Source organism: Stomoxys calcitrans, chromosome 2, assembly GCF_963082655.1.
Source record: "Stomoxys calcitrans chromosome 2, idStoCalc2.1, whole genome shotgun sequence".
NCBI lineage: Eukaryota > Metazoa > Arthropoda > Insecta > Diptera > Muscidae > Stomoxys > Stomoxys calcitrans.
The window spans coordinates 194,111,368-194,127,685 of NC_081553.1; the positions used below are offsets into that span (position 1 = coordinate 194,111,368).

At 40.6% G+C, this 16,318-nt stretch overlaps 2 protein-coding genes across 9 annotated transcripts in view; both read left to right on the plus strand.

The window, feature by feature from the left end:
• LOC106088659 (transmembrane protein 47) overlaps positions 1-16,318 on the plus strand; it is a 50,041-nt gene that overhangs the window by 23,940 nt on the left and 9,783 nt on the right. The gene's annotated exons all lie outside the window — the stretch shown is intronic.
• Positions 543-10,111, plus strand: LOC131994964 (uncharacterized). 2 transcript variants are annotated; one of them, XM_059362250.1, is made up of 2 exons: positions 543-950; positions 9,393-10,111. In XM_059362250.1, the coding sequence occupies exon 2, from the start codon at positions 9,400-9,402 to the stop codon at positions 10,006-10,008; it is 609 nt and encodes a 202-aa protein (XP_059218233.1). In that variant the 5' UTR covers positions 543-950; positions 9,393-9,399; the 3' UTR covers positions 10,009-10,111. The 2 variants fall into 2 exon arrangements, with proteins under 2 accessions (XP_059218233.1, XP_059218234.1); XM_059362251.1 differs by having other exon boundaries at positions 543-725.

Sequence of the window (16,318 nt, forward strand, 5' to 3'; positions counted from 1 at the left end):
TCTCATTCTCACTTAAAAAGTGTGTATGTAATTGCTTTACGTTTTTTTTTAAAGGTAGAATCGTCTATTGTGAGAGGAAAGTGCTAAAAGTGCAAAGAAAAAGTGTGATTTCTGTCTGTCCGCGTGGGTTGGACACGGAGAAAAAGTGTTATTTTTTGTTGTACACGTCGCTGGAAAATTGCATTAAAACTTGATGTCATTTCGTGTTTTTTTTTTTTTTTTTTTTTATTTGCTGGCAAAAATCCCGTTAAAGTCAAATGAAAGTCGTTTAAAGTTTTCATAACGGATAAAAATCACAAAAAAAAAAAAAAAAAAAAACAAATATATATTCAAAGCAGAAACATAAAAATCGAAATACATAGTCCGTTCTATATACAACGCAAAGTTCAACGATCGTTTCGTACAGTGTATAAAGGAACGGAGATTAATGTAAATTCTCTCTCTTTCTCTCTCTCTCTTCCTCTCGATATCTCTCTCGCCAAAAGCAAAGAAAAGAAAAGCAAAAAAAAAAAAGGCACTCAGACAGACAGACACGCACTTTAAGAAGAAGAGCTTAGTTCACATTTTGAATATGTTTGGAGTAAAGTAGATGTGCAAGTGAAAAGCAAAAGGAAAAAAAAAAAAAATCAAGATTTAAACAAAAAAGTGCAACAGGCAATAAATAATTAAAAGAAGGCAAATTTAAGTTGTGAAGAGGCAAATGTGCTAGAAAACAAAAGGAAAAGGTGCATTATTGTTGTTCACATGTTGTAAAGCTAACAAAAAGCTGTACATTTCGAAAATTTTGTTATAAAGGAAAAAAAAAGAGATAATTTGTGGAAAGGCGGCAAGTGAATTTAAAAGAAACGAAAACGAAGAAAAGCAACCTATCACACTCACATACAAACATAGTTAAAATCCGACAACACATAACAATTTTAAAAGAAATTATAAAATTTTATAAAGAAAAGGTGTTAAAATTGTTCAATAGTAAAAGCTGGCCGCCAAAAATATAAAATATTGCACAGTGGTTATAAAATATTGCACATTGTGTTCTAATATTGCCCATTGTTATAAAATATTGCACGTGGTTAAATCTATTGCACCGGTTTTTATAAAATATTGCCCATTGTTATAAAATATTGCACGTTGTTAAATCTATTGCACCGGTTTTTACAAAATATTGCTCGTTGTTGTTGTATGTCGCTCGGGTTTTGTGAAATATTGCACGTTGTTACAAAGTATTGCACAGCCCTATAAAATATTTCAGTTTTCACAAAATATTGCACAAACCAAAATCGTCAACCCACTCTCTTATACGCAATTTATTCCACAGGAATTGAAAAGTCAACCCTTTTTTTTATTCACGGGTTGTGTTAAACAATTGAAAAATCACAACGCCATTTCCATGTTATTGCACATTTCGCAGTTGTTAACCCGCTCTCATAAAGGCTTAATTCGTTGGAAAGAAAGCTAAAAATTTGAACCTTTTTTGTGGGCAATTTATGTTAAAATTTATACACATATTCAGAAGAATTACGAAATCACAACCTTAATAGTATTGCACACTCCTAATTGCTGACCCGCTCTTGTGAACACCTTATTTAGGAAAATATAAATATTGCAAGTTAAATTGAGAATATTTCGCCATATCACAACGCTATTTTCATATCACAGCTCATATGCTGACCCACTTTCATGCATGCTAAATCATACCAAAAGAAAAAATAAAAACAAATTTCCTATTAATCACCTACTTATGTGGGGTTTATTTTGGCAAAATATTGTACAATTATGAACATCACCACAGCGTGATATTATTGCAGAGAAGCTTGTTTAAAAATATTAAAATATTGCACAATTCCGATACCATCACAGTTTTTATATTGCACTGGAGTTGATTAAAAAGTAATATATTGCACTAAATAAGGCTCTTACATCTAAATCACAGCACTGTAGTTTTTATTGCACGGCTCCCTCACATATTTGTTATATTTTCATAATTATTGGACGATTCTATTCCTTTTTTTTTGCAAATTGAAATTATCCATCAAGCAAACAAACGTAAACAAAGAAAACAGAAGAAAAAAAAAAAAAACTAACCCACCAAAGCAACAGAGTTATTACAAGAAGAAGAACAAAAAAAAAAAAAAAAGATCTGACCGAAAAACGTAAAGCATAAACAAAACAGAAGGGCGATTGCCTGTCTTGTTGGTTGGAAGTAGAAGGAGACAACATACGCGCCAATTTGCCCCTCAGGCTGTTATTAATACGTATGAGTGTATGTATATGCATTTTCTAGGGTCTCGTTTGTGCTGCTTGCTTCATACGCATTCACTCTGCCGCTGATTGATAGGCAGAGCCCGCAGTAGTCAGCCACCTGATAGACACAGACCCCCCCCCCACATACCATCATTATTTATTCTCGGCAAGTTTGTTTTGCGCTTCTGACTCTCATTGGAAGTAGTCATATGAAGATCAAAACAAACCACCAAATACGCGGTGTTGCCAGACTGGTGATTTTGTAACGGGTTGTGGGATTGTATTTTTTTTCTTGGGAAAATTTCCTCGGTTATGTTAATTGACGGAAAACCGTAAACCGTCCAGGGAAATCATTCTCTTCCGTCAGAAAACATACACTGAAAGAAAAAATACACTCAAAGAGAAATACAATCAAAAGGGAGAAGGGAAAAAAGAAAAACACGCTCAAGGAAGAAATTCACTTAAAGAATTGTCTCAAAGAAAAGCTACACTCAAAGAAAAACTACACTGAAAGAAAAACTACACTCAAAGAAAAACTACACTGAAAGAAAAACTACACTCGAAGAAAACTACACTTGAAAAAAAAAAAAAAAGTATTCTCAAAGGAAAAAAAAAAAAAAAAAAACTCCACTCAGGGAGAATACACTCAAAGAAAAATTACACTTGAGGAAAAAGTACACTCGGAAAAAATAATACAGCGGCATTGCATTCGTGCAAATCATTCAATTCATATGTAATTTGGATTGATAGTTAGGGAATTGTTTACGTACTAACAAACCCAACACATATATGAACTAACCCCTTTTTTACGAACCATATACATTTCCTTTACCTGATTTTCAGCCTTATGTGCACTTGTTTAACAAGTTGATGAGAAAATCAGATATATTTGAAGAAATTTATAAGGCGTATGTGGGTTTTTGAACGTTGAAAGGTTCATTTACACATACGATCAAAAACCAATCCGTGATAATTTTCAACAAATATCGTCTAAACAATATTGTGAAATTAAGATTTTTTTTGCTTGCTTCTCGAAAAAAAAAAAAAAAAAAAAAAAAAAAAAAAACGGAAATTTCTCCGTTGAAACATTCGCAAACTCGTGAATCTATCTACGAGAACAATATATTCGTCTCCCAGTAAAATTCAATTTTGAGTGAATTCTCATTCACTGTTGTACATAACTTTCTAGTTCAATGAAAAGTTGGATTATTCAGAACCGCTCATCTCTCTGGATATGTTCATAGAAGGAATCTGAGTCCCTCGTTCGTAGAGCTATGAATTATTTGAAATAACGCTAAAATCTTGCCTTTAATGTTCTCATATTTGAAGTCTAAGACTACCCATTAGACTACCGCAAAGAAGATTCTGACTTTTAAATTATATTTTTGGCATTTAATGCAGAACCCGCTACTTTACTAGTCCAGAATCTTATCACCGCTCTTTCTATCTAAAACGATTTGGTTACCCATCGAAGCTTTGCACTCGCTATAAATTTCAACCGCAAATCGAAATCGTTTACACTCCTTGTGTTTTCAAAGGCCAAGAGATTTCTAACCACATTTCACACAAATAATTCATCTACATCCCTATCTCAAACCAGAGCTGAAAACTCTGTACTCTTCTCTTACTAGTTCTCTTGCTCAGCGTTGTACGAACTCGGTACAAAATGAGCGTGGAAAAGGCATCTGCGAATCTCACTTCCCAACCTTCGGTATCTGATACCAATACCGGTGCTGCTCCCCCAGCGCAGACCTCGTTAAGTAATGACAAGTTCCTGTTTGATTGTGATCATTTGATCAACTTCTGCACTCAGTTTGAGCAGTGTGAGATCCAAGATCAAACGGATTCGGTATTGGAAGTAAGGTTGGAGGACTTGGAGCATAGGTGGCAGCGACTTCAGACTACATATGAGAGTCTTATGCTAGCTCCGAGAGGTACCAATTCGAAGGACTTTAGAGACAACGCACTGGTTAATTTTAATGCCAGCTCAGAGGCCTATTATACGGCGAGATCCCAAATACTCGATATGCTAAGAATATCTGGTGGAAATACTCGCCAGAATGCAAGGCACAGCCTTATTCCGGCTTATATTCCCCAACCAGCCGCTAATCACTCGTCTCATGATGTTGCTGACAGTTACATCAAAGTCCCTCCCTGTGATACCGAGATATTCAAGGGAGGTTATGAAGAATGGCCGTCATTTCGTGACATGTTCACGGCGGTCTACGCGGACCATCCAAAATTGACCCGAGCTCAAAAGTTATATCATCTGCGAAATAAGACTAGAGGTGACGCCGGTGCCATAGTCAAGCGATATGCGCTCTGCGATGAGAACTTTGATCTTGCTTGGAGTGCCTTGAAGGCTCGCTATGAAAATAAGCGAGTCTTAGTAGACAATCAACTGAAGATTCTCTTCAGTATCCCAACTGCCACTGTGGAGAACAGTGAAGCAATTCACAGGATTCAATCCACAGTTAACGATTGTCTCTGCACCCTCAGGACACTTAACGTCAATGTTGGAAGCTGGGATCCAATTTTGTTGTACTTGGTATCGACCAAGTTGCCAGATGAAACACTGGCTCTCTGGGAACAGTCTCTCACATCTCACCGTGAGCTTCCCACTTGGAACCAGCTGGATGAATTTCTCATCAGCCGCTATGAAATCGTGGAACGCCTTTCGAGCATGAAGGCCACGAAAACCAGAGGTTCGCTCCCGTCTCAGAACAGTGGTAAGATACAAACTTACCACTCGCAAGAAAAGCTAAGCTCTTCTTGCCCCCTGTGCAATTCCGACCACACTATAAGAAGCTGTGGGCAATTTCGAAAATATTCCGCACAACAACGCAACGAATTTGCACACAGGCATAAGTTGTGTATGAATTGCCTCTCCTCGTCTCATCTCAAGACAAATTGCAAGAGTATAAACACTTGCATCATATGTCACAAGCCACACCATACTCTGCTGCACTTTAGGGGTAAGCCAGAAGAGAAGACTGATGATCGCCCAAATCATTCTAATCACGAAGACAACAAGAGTCACGCGAAATCTTCGGGCGTAAGCCCAAAAGACACCTCTCTTAATGAAGCTCCCTCCACTTCAAGCGCCAATCGCTCCTCTCATGTTCAGGCTAATTTCTCATCCAACAACGAGACGATTTTACTACGAACAGCTCTAGTTCGTGTTGAACATCAAGGGGAGTTGTTCACTTTGAGAGCCCTGATTGATCCCGGTTCTCAACGAACCTTTATAACCCAACGAATTCAGAAGCGCTTGCAAATTCCCACTTCCAGAGCGCACTTCGAAATTTTTGGTATTGGAGAACAGACTCAAACTTCGGAAAAGGAATGCCAACTCGTCATTGTCGCTGAAAAATACGATGTTCGCTTCACAGTCTCGGCAATAGTTCTGCCTAAAATGACAAAATGGCTACCCTCTGTTTCATTTGAAGTTTCAAATCCCTCAGATCTGGAGGAACTTGATTTAGCCGATCCAAACTTCAATAAATCCGCTCAAATTGACCTAATTTTAGGCAATGATTCTGAACGCTTCATCAGCATGGAAGGAATCAGAAAGAACGTATGTGGCGATACCTCAGCATACAATACAGTATTTGGCTGGGTATTGAGCGGTCCAATGCAAACTGAAAGAATTTTCTCATTTTCCACTAACGTGGTTGAATCCGAGGATATAAAAATAAGCGAACTTCTGAGAAAATTCTGGGAGCAAGAAGAGGTACCCATGGCTCCCCCTCTTTGTGAGGAAGATCAGTTTTGCGAAGAGTTCTACTCTAAAACTACCACCAGATCCCCGGATGGTAGATACATCGTGAGACTGCCTTTCAAGGCAGAGTTCTCCGATTCCCTGTCTCTCGGCTCTTCTCGCTTTCTCGCTCTAGCTCAATACAATCGTATGGAGACAAAGCTCTCTGATGACCCCGAGCTAAATACAGAGTACAATTCAGTGTTAAGCGAGTACCTTTCTCTCGGTCATGCTGAAGAAACCTCTTCTCAGGAGATAAACTGTTATGGGAAATACAATTCCTTTTATCTCCCTCACCACGCCGTCATTCGTCCAGAGCATAAATCCACAAAGGTGAGAGTTGTGTTTAATGCGTCTCGTAAGAGCAAATCTGGATACTCTCTGAATGACGTGCTGCACACTGGGCCTACGCTACAAACCGATTTGACATCTGTTATCCTCGGCTGGCGCAGATACAGATATGTATTCTGCGGGGATATTCAAAAAATGTATAGGCAGATATGGTTGCATCCAATCGATAGAGCCTATCAGCGAATACTTTTCAGGCCGGATCCTACGGGACCGGTAAAAGATTTCGAACTAAAAACGGTTACCTTTGGCCTCAACTGCGCCCCGTTTTTAGCCATCCGCACCCTTTTGAAACTGGCCGCTGACTCTGAGAACAAATTTCCCAATGTCGCAGAGACATTGAGGAAAGAGACATATGTCGACGACATTTTGTCCGGAGGCTTCTCTATTGAAGACACCATTCAAGCGCAAGGGGACATAATCTCGGTCCTTGCGCAGGCAGGGTTTCCCCTTGTCAAATTAACCGCGAACGACCCACAATTACTGGCAAACCTCCCACCCGAAAGTCTATATAACTCAGACTTCTTGCGTTTCCATGACTCTAGCACTACCAAGACTCTGGGTATCAAATGGAATGCCCTAACTGATTCATTCAGTTACACCCTCAGCGCTATTCCAACCGACCAGCCTATGAGCAAACGCAAAGTTCTCTCCGCCGTCGCTCAACTATTCGATCCTGCAGGATGGGTTGCTCCTGTAGTGATCAAGTCGAAAATTCTGATGCAGCAACTTTGGCTTGAAGGGCTGGATTGGGATGACGAACTAAGCTCGGAAACTCTGGGAAAATGGAATTCTCTGGTCTCTGACTTGGGTCACATTGGGTCGATTTCCGTTCCCAGATGGCTGCAGTACCATCCCTCTGATACCGTGGAGATTCATGGGTTCTCTGACGCATCTCAAGCGGCAATGTGTGCATGCGTATACATTCGGTGTCAGACCTCCAAGTCTGTAGTGTTCTCGAATTTGTTCGTGGCGAAAAGTAAAGTGGCTCCTCTGAAGCCTGTATGCCTTCCACGTTTGGAACTCAATGGTGCCTTCCTCCTAGCGAAACTTGTCAACTATGTGGTGTGCTCGTTCGACATGAACATTAGTGGCATCACGCTTTGGACAGATTCGTCTATTGTTCTTGGTTGGTTAACAAAACCACCATGGACCTGGGAAACATACGTGGCAAATCGAACTTCCAAAATTCATGATCTTCTACCAGAGGGAACATGGCGACATGTACCCACCCACGACAATCCAGCCGACCTCGGTACGAGAGGCTGTAGGCCGCAAGACCTCGCTTGCAATTCATTTTGGTTTCATGGCCCGAATTGGCTGACAAACCCACCGTCAGAATGGCCAGACAGAAACCCTTTGATCTCTCCCGAAATGAGAAAGCGCCTGAATATTCAGGTTATGCACGAAACGGTAGAAGATCCGGACATCTTGCTTAGATTTTCGTCATATCCCCGAGCATTGAGAGTAGTGTCTTATATGCTTAGATTCTGTCATAACTGTCTTAGTGGACGCAGGGGTACCACGAGGATTTCCTCTTCGATTCTTACCCAAGAGGAGGTAAAACGCACAAAATTTCGCCTCATAATGTTGGCACAGATGAAATGGTACCCAGAGGAGTACAAGCAGATCAGTAGATCTGAAGAATTGTCCAACAAAAGCTCACTGCTCTGTCTAAATCCCTTTTTAGACCAGGAAAGAGTCCTTCGTGTGAATGGTCGTCTCGCTGCCTGTTCTTTACCCTATAATGAACGTTACCCCATCATACTTCCTGGGAACTCTCGGCTTTGCCATTTATATCTACTCCATTTGCACGAATTTCTCGCTCACGGTGAATGCATCCTCATGTGCCGGATGATTCAAACGGAGTTTCACATCTCACGTCTCAAACCAAGGGTGAAAGGCATTATTCATAAGTGCAAAACCTGCATCATATTCAGGAAACGATCTTGCGTCCAGATAATGGCTCCGCTCCCTCCTGACAGATGCACCATTACACCAGCATTTCACGTGACTGGTATAGATTTTGCAGGACCCTTTGAGATTAAAAGTTCATCTCTACGCCGATCCCCTCTCTTGAAAGGCTATGTGAGCATTTTCGTGTGCTTCGCCACCAAGGCCGTACACTTGGAGCCATGCTCCGAGCTTTCCACGGCGGCATTTGAGGCCGCTTTTTCTCGTTTTCTTGGGAGGCGAGGCCTACCTAGAAAGGTAGTATCGGATAATGGCAGAAATTTCGTAGGTGCAAGTCGAAAGATGCTGAAAGAATTCAGAAGTTTCATTCAGGTAGCAGCGAGTGACATTGCTGGAAAGTACGCTACCCAAGGCTTTGAGTGGCAGTTTATACCCCCCCATGCTCCACATATGGGTGGCCTTTGGGAATCGGCCGTGAAGTCATTCAAACACCATTTCAAACGAGTAGCAGGCGCTCATCTCTTCACTTTCGAGCAATTCGCTACCGTTCTCGCTCGGATTGAAGGAGTTCTAAACTCCCGTCCAATCTCTGCTGTCTCTGAGGATCCGAACGACCTCACAGCTTTGACTCCCGGACACTTTTTGAAAGGCTCACCAATTGTGGCTTTTCCCGAGCCTCTTGCTCCAGACCTCTCCCTTATAAACAGGTGGCAGAGACTGAAGGCGATACATCACCAGTTCGCTATTCGATGGAAAGAAGAGTACCTCAAAGCTCTTCAAAAGCGATACAAGTGGAAAACCACTTCTCCCAATATAAAGGTCGGCGATCTCGTAGTCGTAATGGACGATCTACTGCCGCCTAGCGACTGGCGACTCGGAAGAGTGGCTAGGACGCATAATGGTCCCGATGAAAATGTAAGAATAGCCGATGTCCGTATCGCCTCGGGCATCATTACTCGACCGATTGTCAAATTGTGCCACTTGCCCTTGCTCGATCAACCCCAATAATAGACCCAGTGTATTGCTATCTCGATGCATGACAATCTCTGCTTTTCAACCCTCCCATCTCATTTCATTTTCCATTTCATCCCTTCATAGACATCTCACTCACCTCTCGGTTCATTTTCAGATTTACAATGCGTGCCCAGGAAGTGTACAAATGTACTCTGTGCCAAAACCGCCATGGCCTCCGGTACTGCCCAAAATTCATCAAGATGACCGTGGAGGACAGAAGGGTGGCAGTGCTAAGGCACAAGTACTGCCGGAACTGCCTGGCCAAAAGCCATATTGTGGACGATTGCCAGTCGATGGAAACTTGCAGGAAATGTGGGTTCCAGCACCATACAATGCTGCACCCACGGAAAGTAGCCCTAAAACCCAAAGACTCCAGCGCTACCAACCAATCTACCCCATCAAGACATCAACGCCAAGAGCCAAGAAGACCCAACAATGGCCAATCCACCTCATCTCAGTCCCAACGAAAACCAGCAAGGCCCAACGTAAGCGTCAAATCACGCCTAGGCCAGCGTAACCAAGTGTCAGCTGGGCAACAGCAACAACAAAAAGCCAGAAAAACCAACAGGCCCAAGGGCCAAAGACACCACCAACAGCCTCAACGCAAGCCTCAACGCAAACCCCAGTCAACCACGACACCGTCAACCAATCAGCCCAATCACTTGATCCTCTCAGAGGCCATCAAGTCCCTGGCGACCGTGCTTTGCGCCTCATCAACCAATTTTGCGTAACCGCAAGGCCGGCGCCATGGACAAATTTGGATTTGTCCAATTAATTTAAGTTACAATTTATCGTAGAATAAGTATTAGACATTCTGAATTGTATTGTGAATTGTAAAATGAATTTGTAGCATGTAAGAGGTTATATATTAGTTAAGCTATTGTGAATTTCTAGTAATAAGTATTTTAGTACTATAGCTCCCTTGCATTTCCTCTTGCTTAATTCTGGCACTTCTTTTCCAACGGCAGCAAGGTGAGCACACAACATTTCCCCCCTCTCTTATCCCCAATAAATCCTGTACTCCTTATACACCACATACCGAAACTTAACGCCTTCTCATTTTTTCCTCTTCTCATTACCTCAATATACACTTATCATTCCTCTTGGCATGAGGAATAATAAGTAACATCACCTACATTACAGTCCACACATCATCCCCCAAGGGAACTCCAATTGTGACGTCATCCGCTCTCTCATTCCACTTACCCCCCCTCTGCGTCTAACTGGAACCCCCCAAGGTTGTGCATGAGTGGGAGATGTTCGGATGCTATAAATACAAGTACTAGCAAAATGCCTTATCTGTCTTTAACTGCAACCACCATTCCATCGCCCTTCACCATTATCGTCATCAAGTAGGGTAATTCAAATGGTGGCATTAAAATAGGATTTTCCACAATGACGTGACAGTTGTCACGTTATGAAAATGTTGTGGTCGCTTTCCTTGAATGGTAATAATATAAAATGTTTGTTTAGTTTTGTTTATTTTGCTTTTAAGTAATGTAATAACTTTGCCTATGCGCTTTCAAGATCATGAGTTTTTGGTTGACATTTAGCACAGGTATAACTATCAAACCAATGGTTGCCCAACTTATTTGTAAGTTGCCAACTAAGTTATTGATTAGTTGGCAACTAATATTTATTAGTTGGCAACTAATAAACAACCATTGGTTTGGTAGTTATTTCTGTGGTAAATGGCAACCAAAAACACGATTAGATGGCAATTATTGGTTTGGAAGTTATCCCTGTAGTAAATGCCAGTAGATCTCTTCAAGTCTGGAATAGGCCATATATGCTCACAGTCCCCTCTTTGTGACCATCTATTATTCGTTGTCCTTCGGGCCTGGTCATGAAAACTTAGCATACTTGTCGCTTGAGGCATACCCACGGATTCCGGTATCCCTGGGTGTAGGGTAGGGTAGTTTCTAGTCTCGCAAGCTCGTCCGCTTTACAATTCCTTGGGATATCTCTGTGGCCCGGCAACCAGAACAGGTGAATTTTGAATTTTCAGCTATCTCGTTGAGAGATCTGCGACAGTTGAGGGCGGTTTTTGTGTTCAGAAATGCGTTCTTCAGTAATTTGATGGCTGCCAATCGTCGTAATGACATTTTATCTTAGCCATTCCACCACTTCCTTAATTGCAAGGATCTCCGCTTGATACACACTGCAGTGGTCTGGTAACCTTTTCGATATGACCAGTTCTAGATCTTTATAGTACACCCCAAAGCCCGCCTGGTCGTTTAGTTTGAAACCATCCGCATAGAAGTCTATATAACTTCTGTTACCATAGATATCGTAGTTCCAATCGGTTCAATCAGGAATAGTGGTACAGTACTTTTTATCAAAAAGCGGCTCAGGTAGGGTGTAATCCATACTGCCTGGAACATCGGATATTGTATCAAGTATAACACAGTGTCCTTAGCCGCCACATGACCAATGAGAAAGCTCCCTTAACCTCACGGCAGTGGTTTGTGTAGCCACAGAGTCCAGAGGCATAAGATGTAGCATTAAATTCAGTGCATCAGAAGGTGTCGTCCTCAATGTGGCTGTGATCTACAAACAAGCCATCTTTGGATCCGGTTGAGTATTGAACGGTAGATGGACTTTCGAAGCGCCGTCCACCACGCCATAACACCATATAGCATTATAGGTCTGACAACTGCAGTATGTATCCAACGCTTGACACGCGGTCTAAACTCCAACTTTTGCCAGTGGCTCTCTAGCAGTTGTATAGGCGGGAGACATTTCGACTCAAATATGGATATCAAATTCGTGCTCCACCCCCAAATTTCTTTAATGTAGCTCCATAATGCCATGATCGGTAAGTATGGACAGTTTGGAGGGTGTTGGGGCTGCTATCGGCGTTGATTTAAACTTCATATAGTCGGAAATGATTTTCAAATAAGGGGGTGCTTTAGGGCATACTCCCAAACACTTGGCTCCAAAATTGGATATTAAATTCGTTTTTACTCTCAAAAACCTTTCATTTGAGTCCCATATTGTCATAATGGGTCAATTAACCTATTTGATGTATTTTTAGGAGGAAAAGCGACCTCCCATAATTTGGACCTAATTTTGAATGCCATATTTGTAAACTACTGCCGTATGCTTTTCATTTGAGTCCCATATTGATAGGAATGTCGAATATATCTTTTTAGAGGAGTTTTGGGGTTTGGGCGGCCCGTTGGGTACTTGGACCCAGAATTTAATACCATATTCATTTTCTAGTCTCCAATACCTTTCATTTCATACCCATATTGTGCCTATCAGTCCAGTTTTGGTTTTGGGTGGGGTTTTTTGGGGCAAGGTGGAGGGTCCGCCACCATCCGATATCTAAAAATTATGTGACCCATGTTTCCTTCCACAAAAACCTACAAAATCTGCGAAAATTTTAAGAAAATCGGTCCTGCCGTTTTTGATTCTACGGAACAAACAAACAAACCGAGTTTCACATAGTCATGGGTCATGTGCCCATTTGGGGCGTTTTTAGGGGGTGGGGTGACCCCCTACACTTTGATCTTATTTTGTACGCCAAATTCGTAATTTAGTCCCGAATATCTTTCACCCCACAATTAATATTGACGTTCAATTTATCTTGAGTCCCATATTGTCATGCTCGTTCAATAAACCTATTTTAGGGTGTTTTGGGGTTGGGGCGATCCCCCTGTTACATGGATCCAATTTTTAATTTGAAATTCGTACTCTACTCTTGAATGTCTTTCATTTGAGTCCCATATTGTCCAGATCAGTACACTTTTATTTTTGGCTAGTATTTTTGTGGTAAGGGGGAGGGTTCGCCTCCCTTCCGATGTCAAAAAATTATATAGCCTTATATATGTTTCCTTCCAGACCAATTTACACAATCTGTGATAATTTCAAGATAATCGGTTCAGCCGTTTTTGAGTCTAGTACCCACCACCATAGGATGGGGGTATACTAATCTAGTCAATCCGTTTGTAACACCTCGAAATATTGATCTAGGACCCCATAAAGTATATATATATATTCTTGATAGTCTCGAATTTCTGATTCGAACTAGCCATGTCCGGCCATCTGTCGAAATCACGAAAGCGGTCGAGCTAACCGCTTGAATTTTTGTACAGATACCTTATATTGATGTAGGTTGTTGGAGATTGCAAATGGGCCTTATCGGTTCAGATTTGGATATAGCTCCCATATTAACCAATCTTCTGATTTGACTTCCTGAGCTCCTGGAAGCAGCAATTTTTGTCCGATGAAATTTTGCACATAGTGTTCTGTTATGACTCCCAACAACGGAGTCAAGTATGGTCCAAATCGCTCCAGAACCTGATGTAGCTCCCATATAAACCGATCTCCCGATTTGACTTCTTTATCCCCTGGAAGAATCAATATTCACCCCATTTGGCTGAAATTTTGAACATAGTATTCTGTTATGACTCCCAACAACGGGGCCAAGTACGGTCCAAATCGCTCAAGAACCTGATGTAGCTCCCATATAGACCGATCTCGCGATTTGACTTCTTTATCCTCTGGAAGAATCAATATTCACCCCATTTGGCTGAAATTTTGCACATAGTATTCTATTATGACTCCCAACAATTGTGCCCAGTACGGTTCAAATCGGTCAAGATCCTGATATAGCTCCCATATAAACCGATCTCCCGATTTGACTTCTTGAGGCCCTGGAAGCCTCAATTTTCATCCGATTTGGCTGAAATTTTGCACATAGTGTTCTGTTATGCCTTCCAATAACTGTGCCCACTACGGTCCAAATCGGTCAAGATCCTAATATAACTCCCATTTAAACCGATCTTCCGATTTGACTTCTTGAGCCCCTGAATGCCTCAATTTTCATCCGATTTGGCTGAAATTGGCGGTGAAAAAACGCGAATCATTGTCTTATTTGGGTGTAGATACTTCTCTGGCCTCTTCCATCATTTGTAAAGATGGAGCCTAATGAGGGCGATCGGTTTATAGAGAAGAAAAAAAAACCTTTAAATGACAAGATAATCGCTTCTTTTGAACTTGCATTACTTATTATTCAACCCCATACATACAAGCAAGCTCCAGGCAATAGCCTTTATTTTTCTTTTTCCATATTTTCATGAATTGTTTTTTAAATGGTTTCCATGTCCATTTTCATGGTCTTTGCTGATGCTGATGAGTGTTTGATTTCCATTCTAAATGTATTCTTCAATTGTTTATTTTAGGTTTGGTTGTTGCTATTGTAATGATTTGTTGCAGGGTGCATTGAAAAGAACAAAAAAGAGTTAATGCTTCTGTCAAAACAGTTTTCATCCGTTCACATTCTACCACTGATGAAATGAAATTTGAAACGTTTTAGTTTGCTCTCATGTCAGTCATGGGAATGATGCATATAATGGGGTAGTCATCTAACCCTTTATCTGCCATTCCATACATACCATAATATATTTCATTCATCTAGCTAGTGCTGGGAGTGTTAAGAGCTGCCATTATTTCGCTCTGTTAAATCGAAATTGAAAAGATGTGGGAATAGATAGATGTGTAATGCAAATTTAACCCTACACTGCCAAGTGGTAAAGAAATGAACAATTGGTGGGGGGAATCATAGAGAAAAATAACAACAATCTATAATAGAGGGTGTGCTGCAAGTGTTTCCGTCACTTTTAAAGGGGGCGTGCTTTTTATGAATATGTGCCGTAAGGCAATACTGATAAGGTTAAATTTTTATTTTTCAACTTATGTTTAAGAAATTTGACATGTAGGGTGCTTTTGAGAAATGCTACGAGGAAAAATTTTAAAAACTTTGCATAGGACAATATAAAGGGTAAGCTATTATCTTTTTGGCAACACTGTTTTAAACAGCTCACGCACATTTCGTGTTTTGTTTCACTGTCAAGCATTTTCAATTTTGTCTATAATTTAATCATGAATCGTCTAACAAACGAACAACACTTGCAAATTATTGAATTTCATTATCAAATGCGTGCTCTGTTAAGGAAGTTCAAAGATAGAAAAATTATGTTCAGCAATGAAGCTCATTTTTGGTTCAATGGGTACGTAAATAAGCAGAATTGTCGATTTTGGAGTGAAGATCTCCCAGAATGATTGCAAGAGCTACCAATGCATCCAGAAAAAATTACAGTTTGGTGTGGTTTATGGGCTGGTGGCATCATTGGACCGAATCGTAACGTTACAGTGAATGGTGAGCACTATCGTAAGATTATATGAAGCGCAGTCACGGTCAACATTTGCATGAAATAATCTTCAAATATTACATTATATGGATCGTACTATCGATTCAAATAAAGATAAAGCATGATTTTTTAAGAGCTATAAGAAATTAAAAAAAACACATAAAGTTAAAAAAAGCATGAAATCTTTGAGGATTATTTGATGCAAATGTTGACCGTGACTGCGCCTCAAATGGTCCATCCGCTTAGTCCAACTTTGGCATAATCTTTCTAACATTTCGGCCGGTAACTCATGAATAAATGCTTCAATGTTGTCTTCCAATGTGTCAACTGCAGCAGGCTTGTCTGTATAGACATGAGCTTTAACATAGCCCCACAAAAAATAATTTATAGGCGTTAAATCGCACGATCTACATGTTATGCAAGTCAAGCTCTTGCATTTTGGGCAAAAACAAGTTGGATATCATTTCACGGCAGCGTTCACCATTCACAGTTACCTTACGATTCGCATTATCTTTGAAGAAGTACGGTCCAATGATGGCACCAGCCCATAAACCGCACCAAACTGTGCTTTTTTCTGAATGCATAAGTAGCTCTTGCATTGTTTCTGGCTGATCTTCACTCCAAAATCGATAATTCTGCTTATTTACATAACCATTGAGTCAAAATTTAACAGATGGTCATTTGTTAATTGATTTTATTGATTACTACCGAATTTCATAGAAATCGATTCAGAATTAGATATAGCTGTCATATATGTATATCGCCCGATTTTCACTCCTAGAGCCCCATTTGACCAGCGCATTTATTGACCAATTAATTTTTCTTTCACTTATACAATATTTATAAAAACGGGACTGCACAAACACATTTTGTATAAATAATA

Excerpts from the sequence above, each read along its gene's own strand:
- LOC131994964 (XM_059362250.1), top strand. The coding sequence starts at position 9,400 with ATGCGTGCCCAGGAAGTGTACAAATGTACTCTGTGCCAAAACCGCCAT.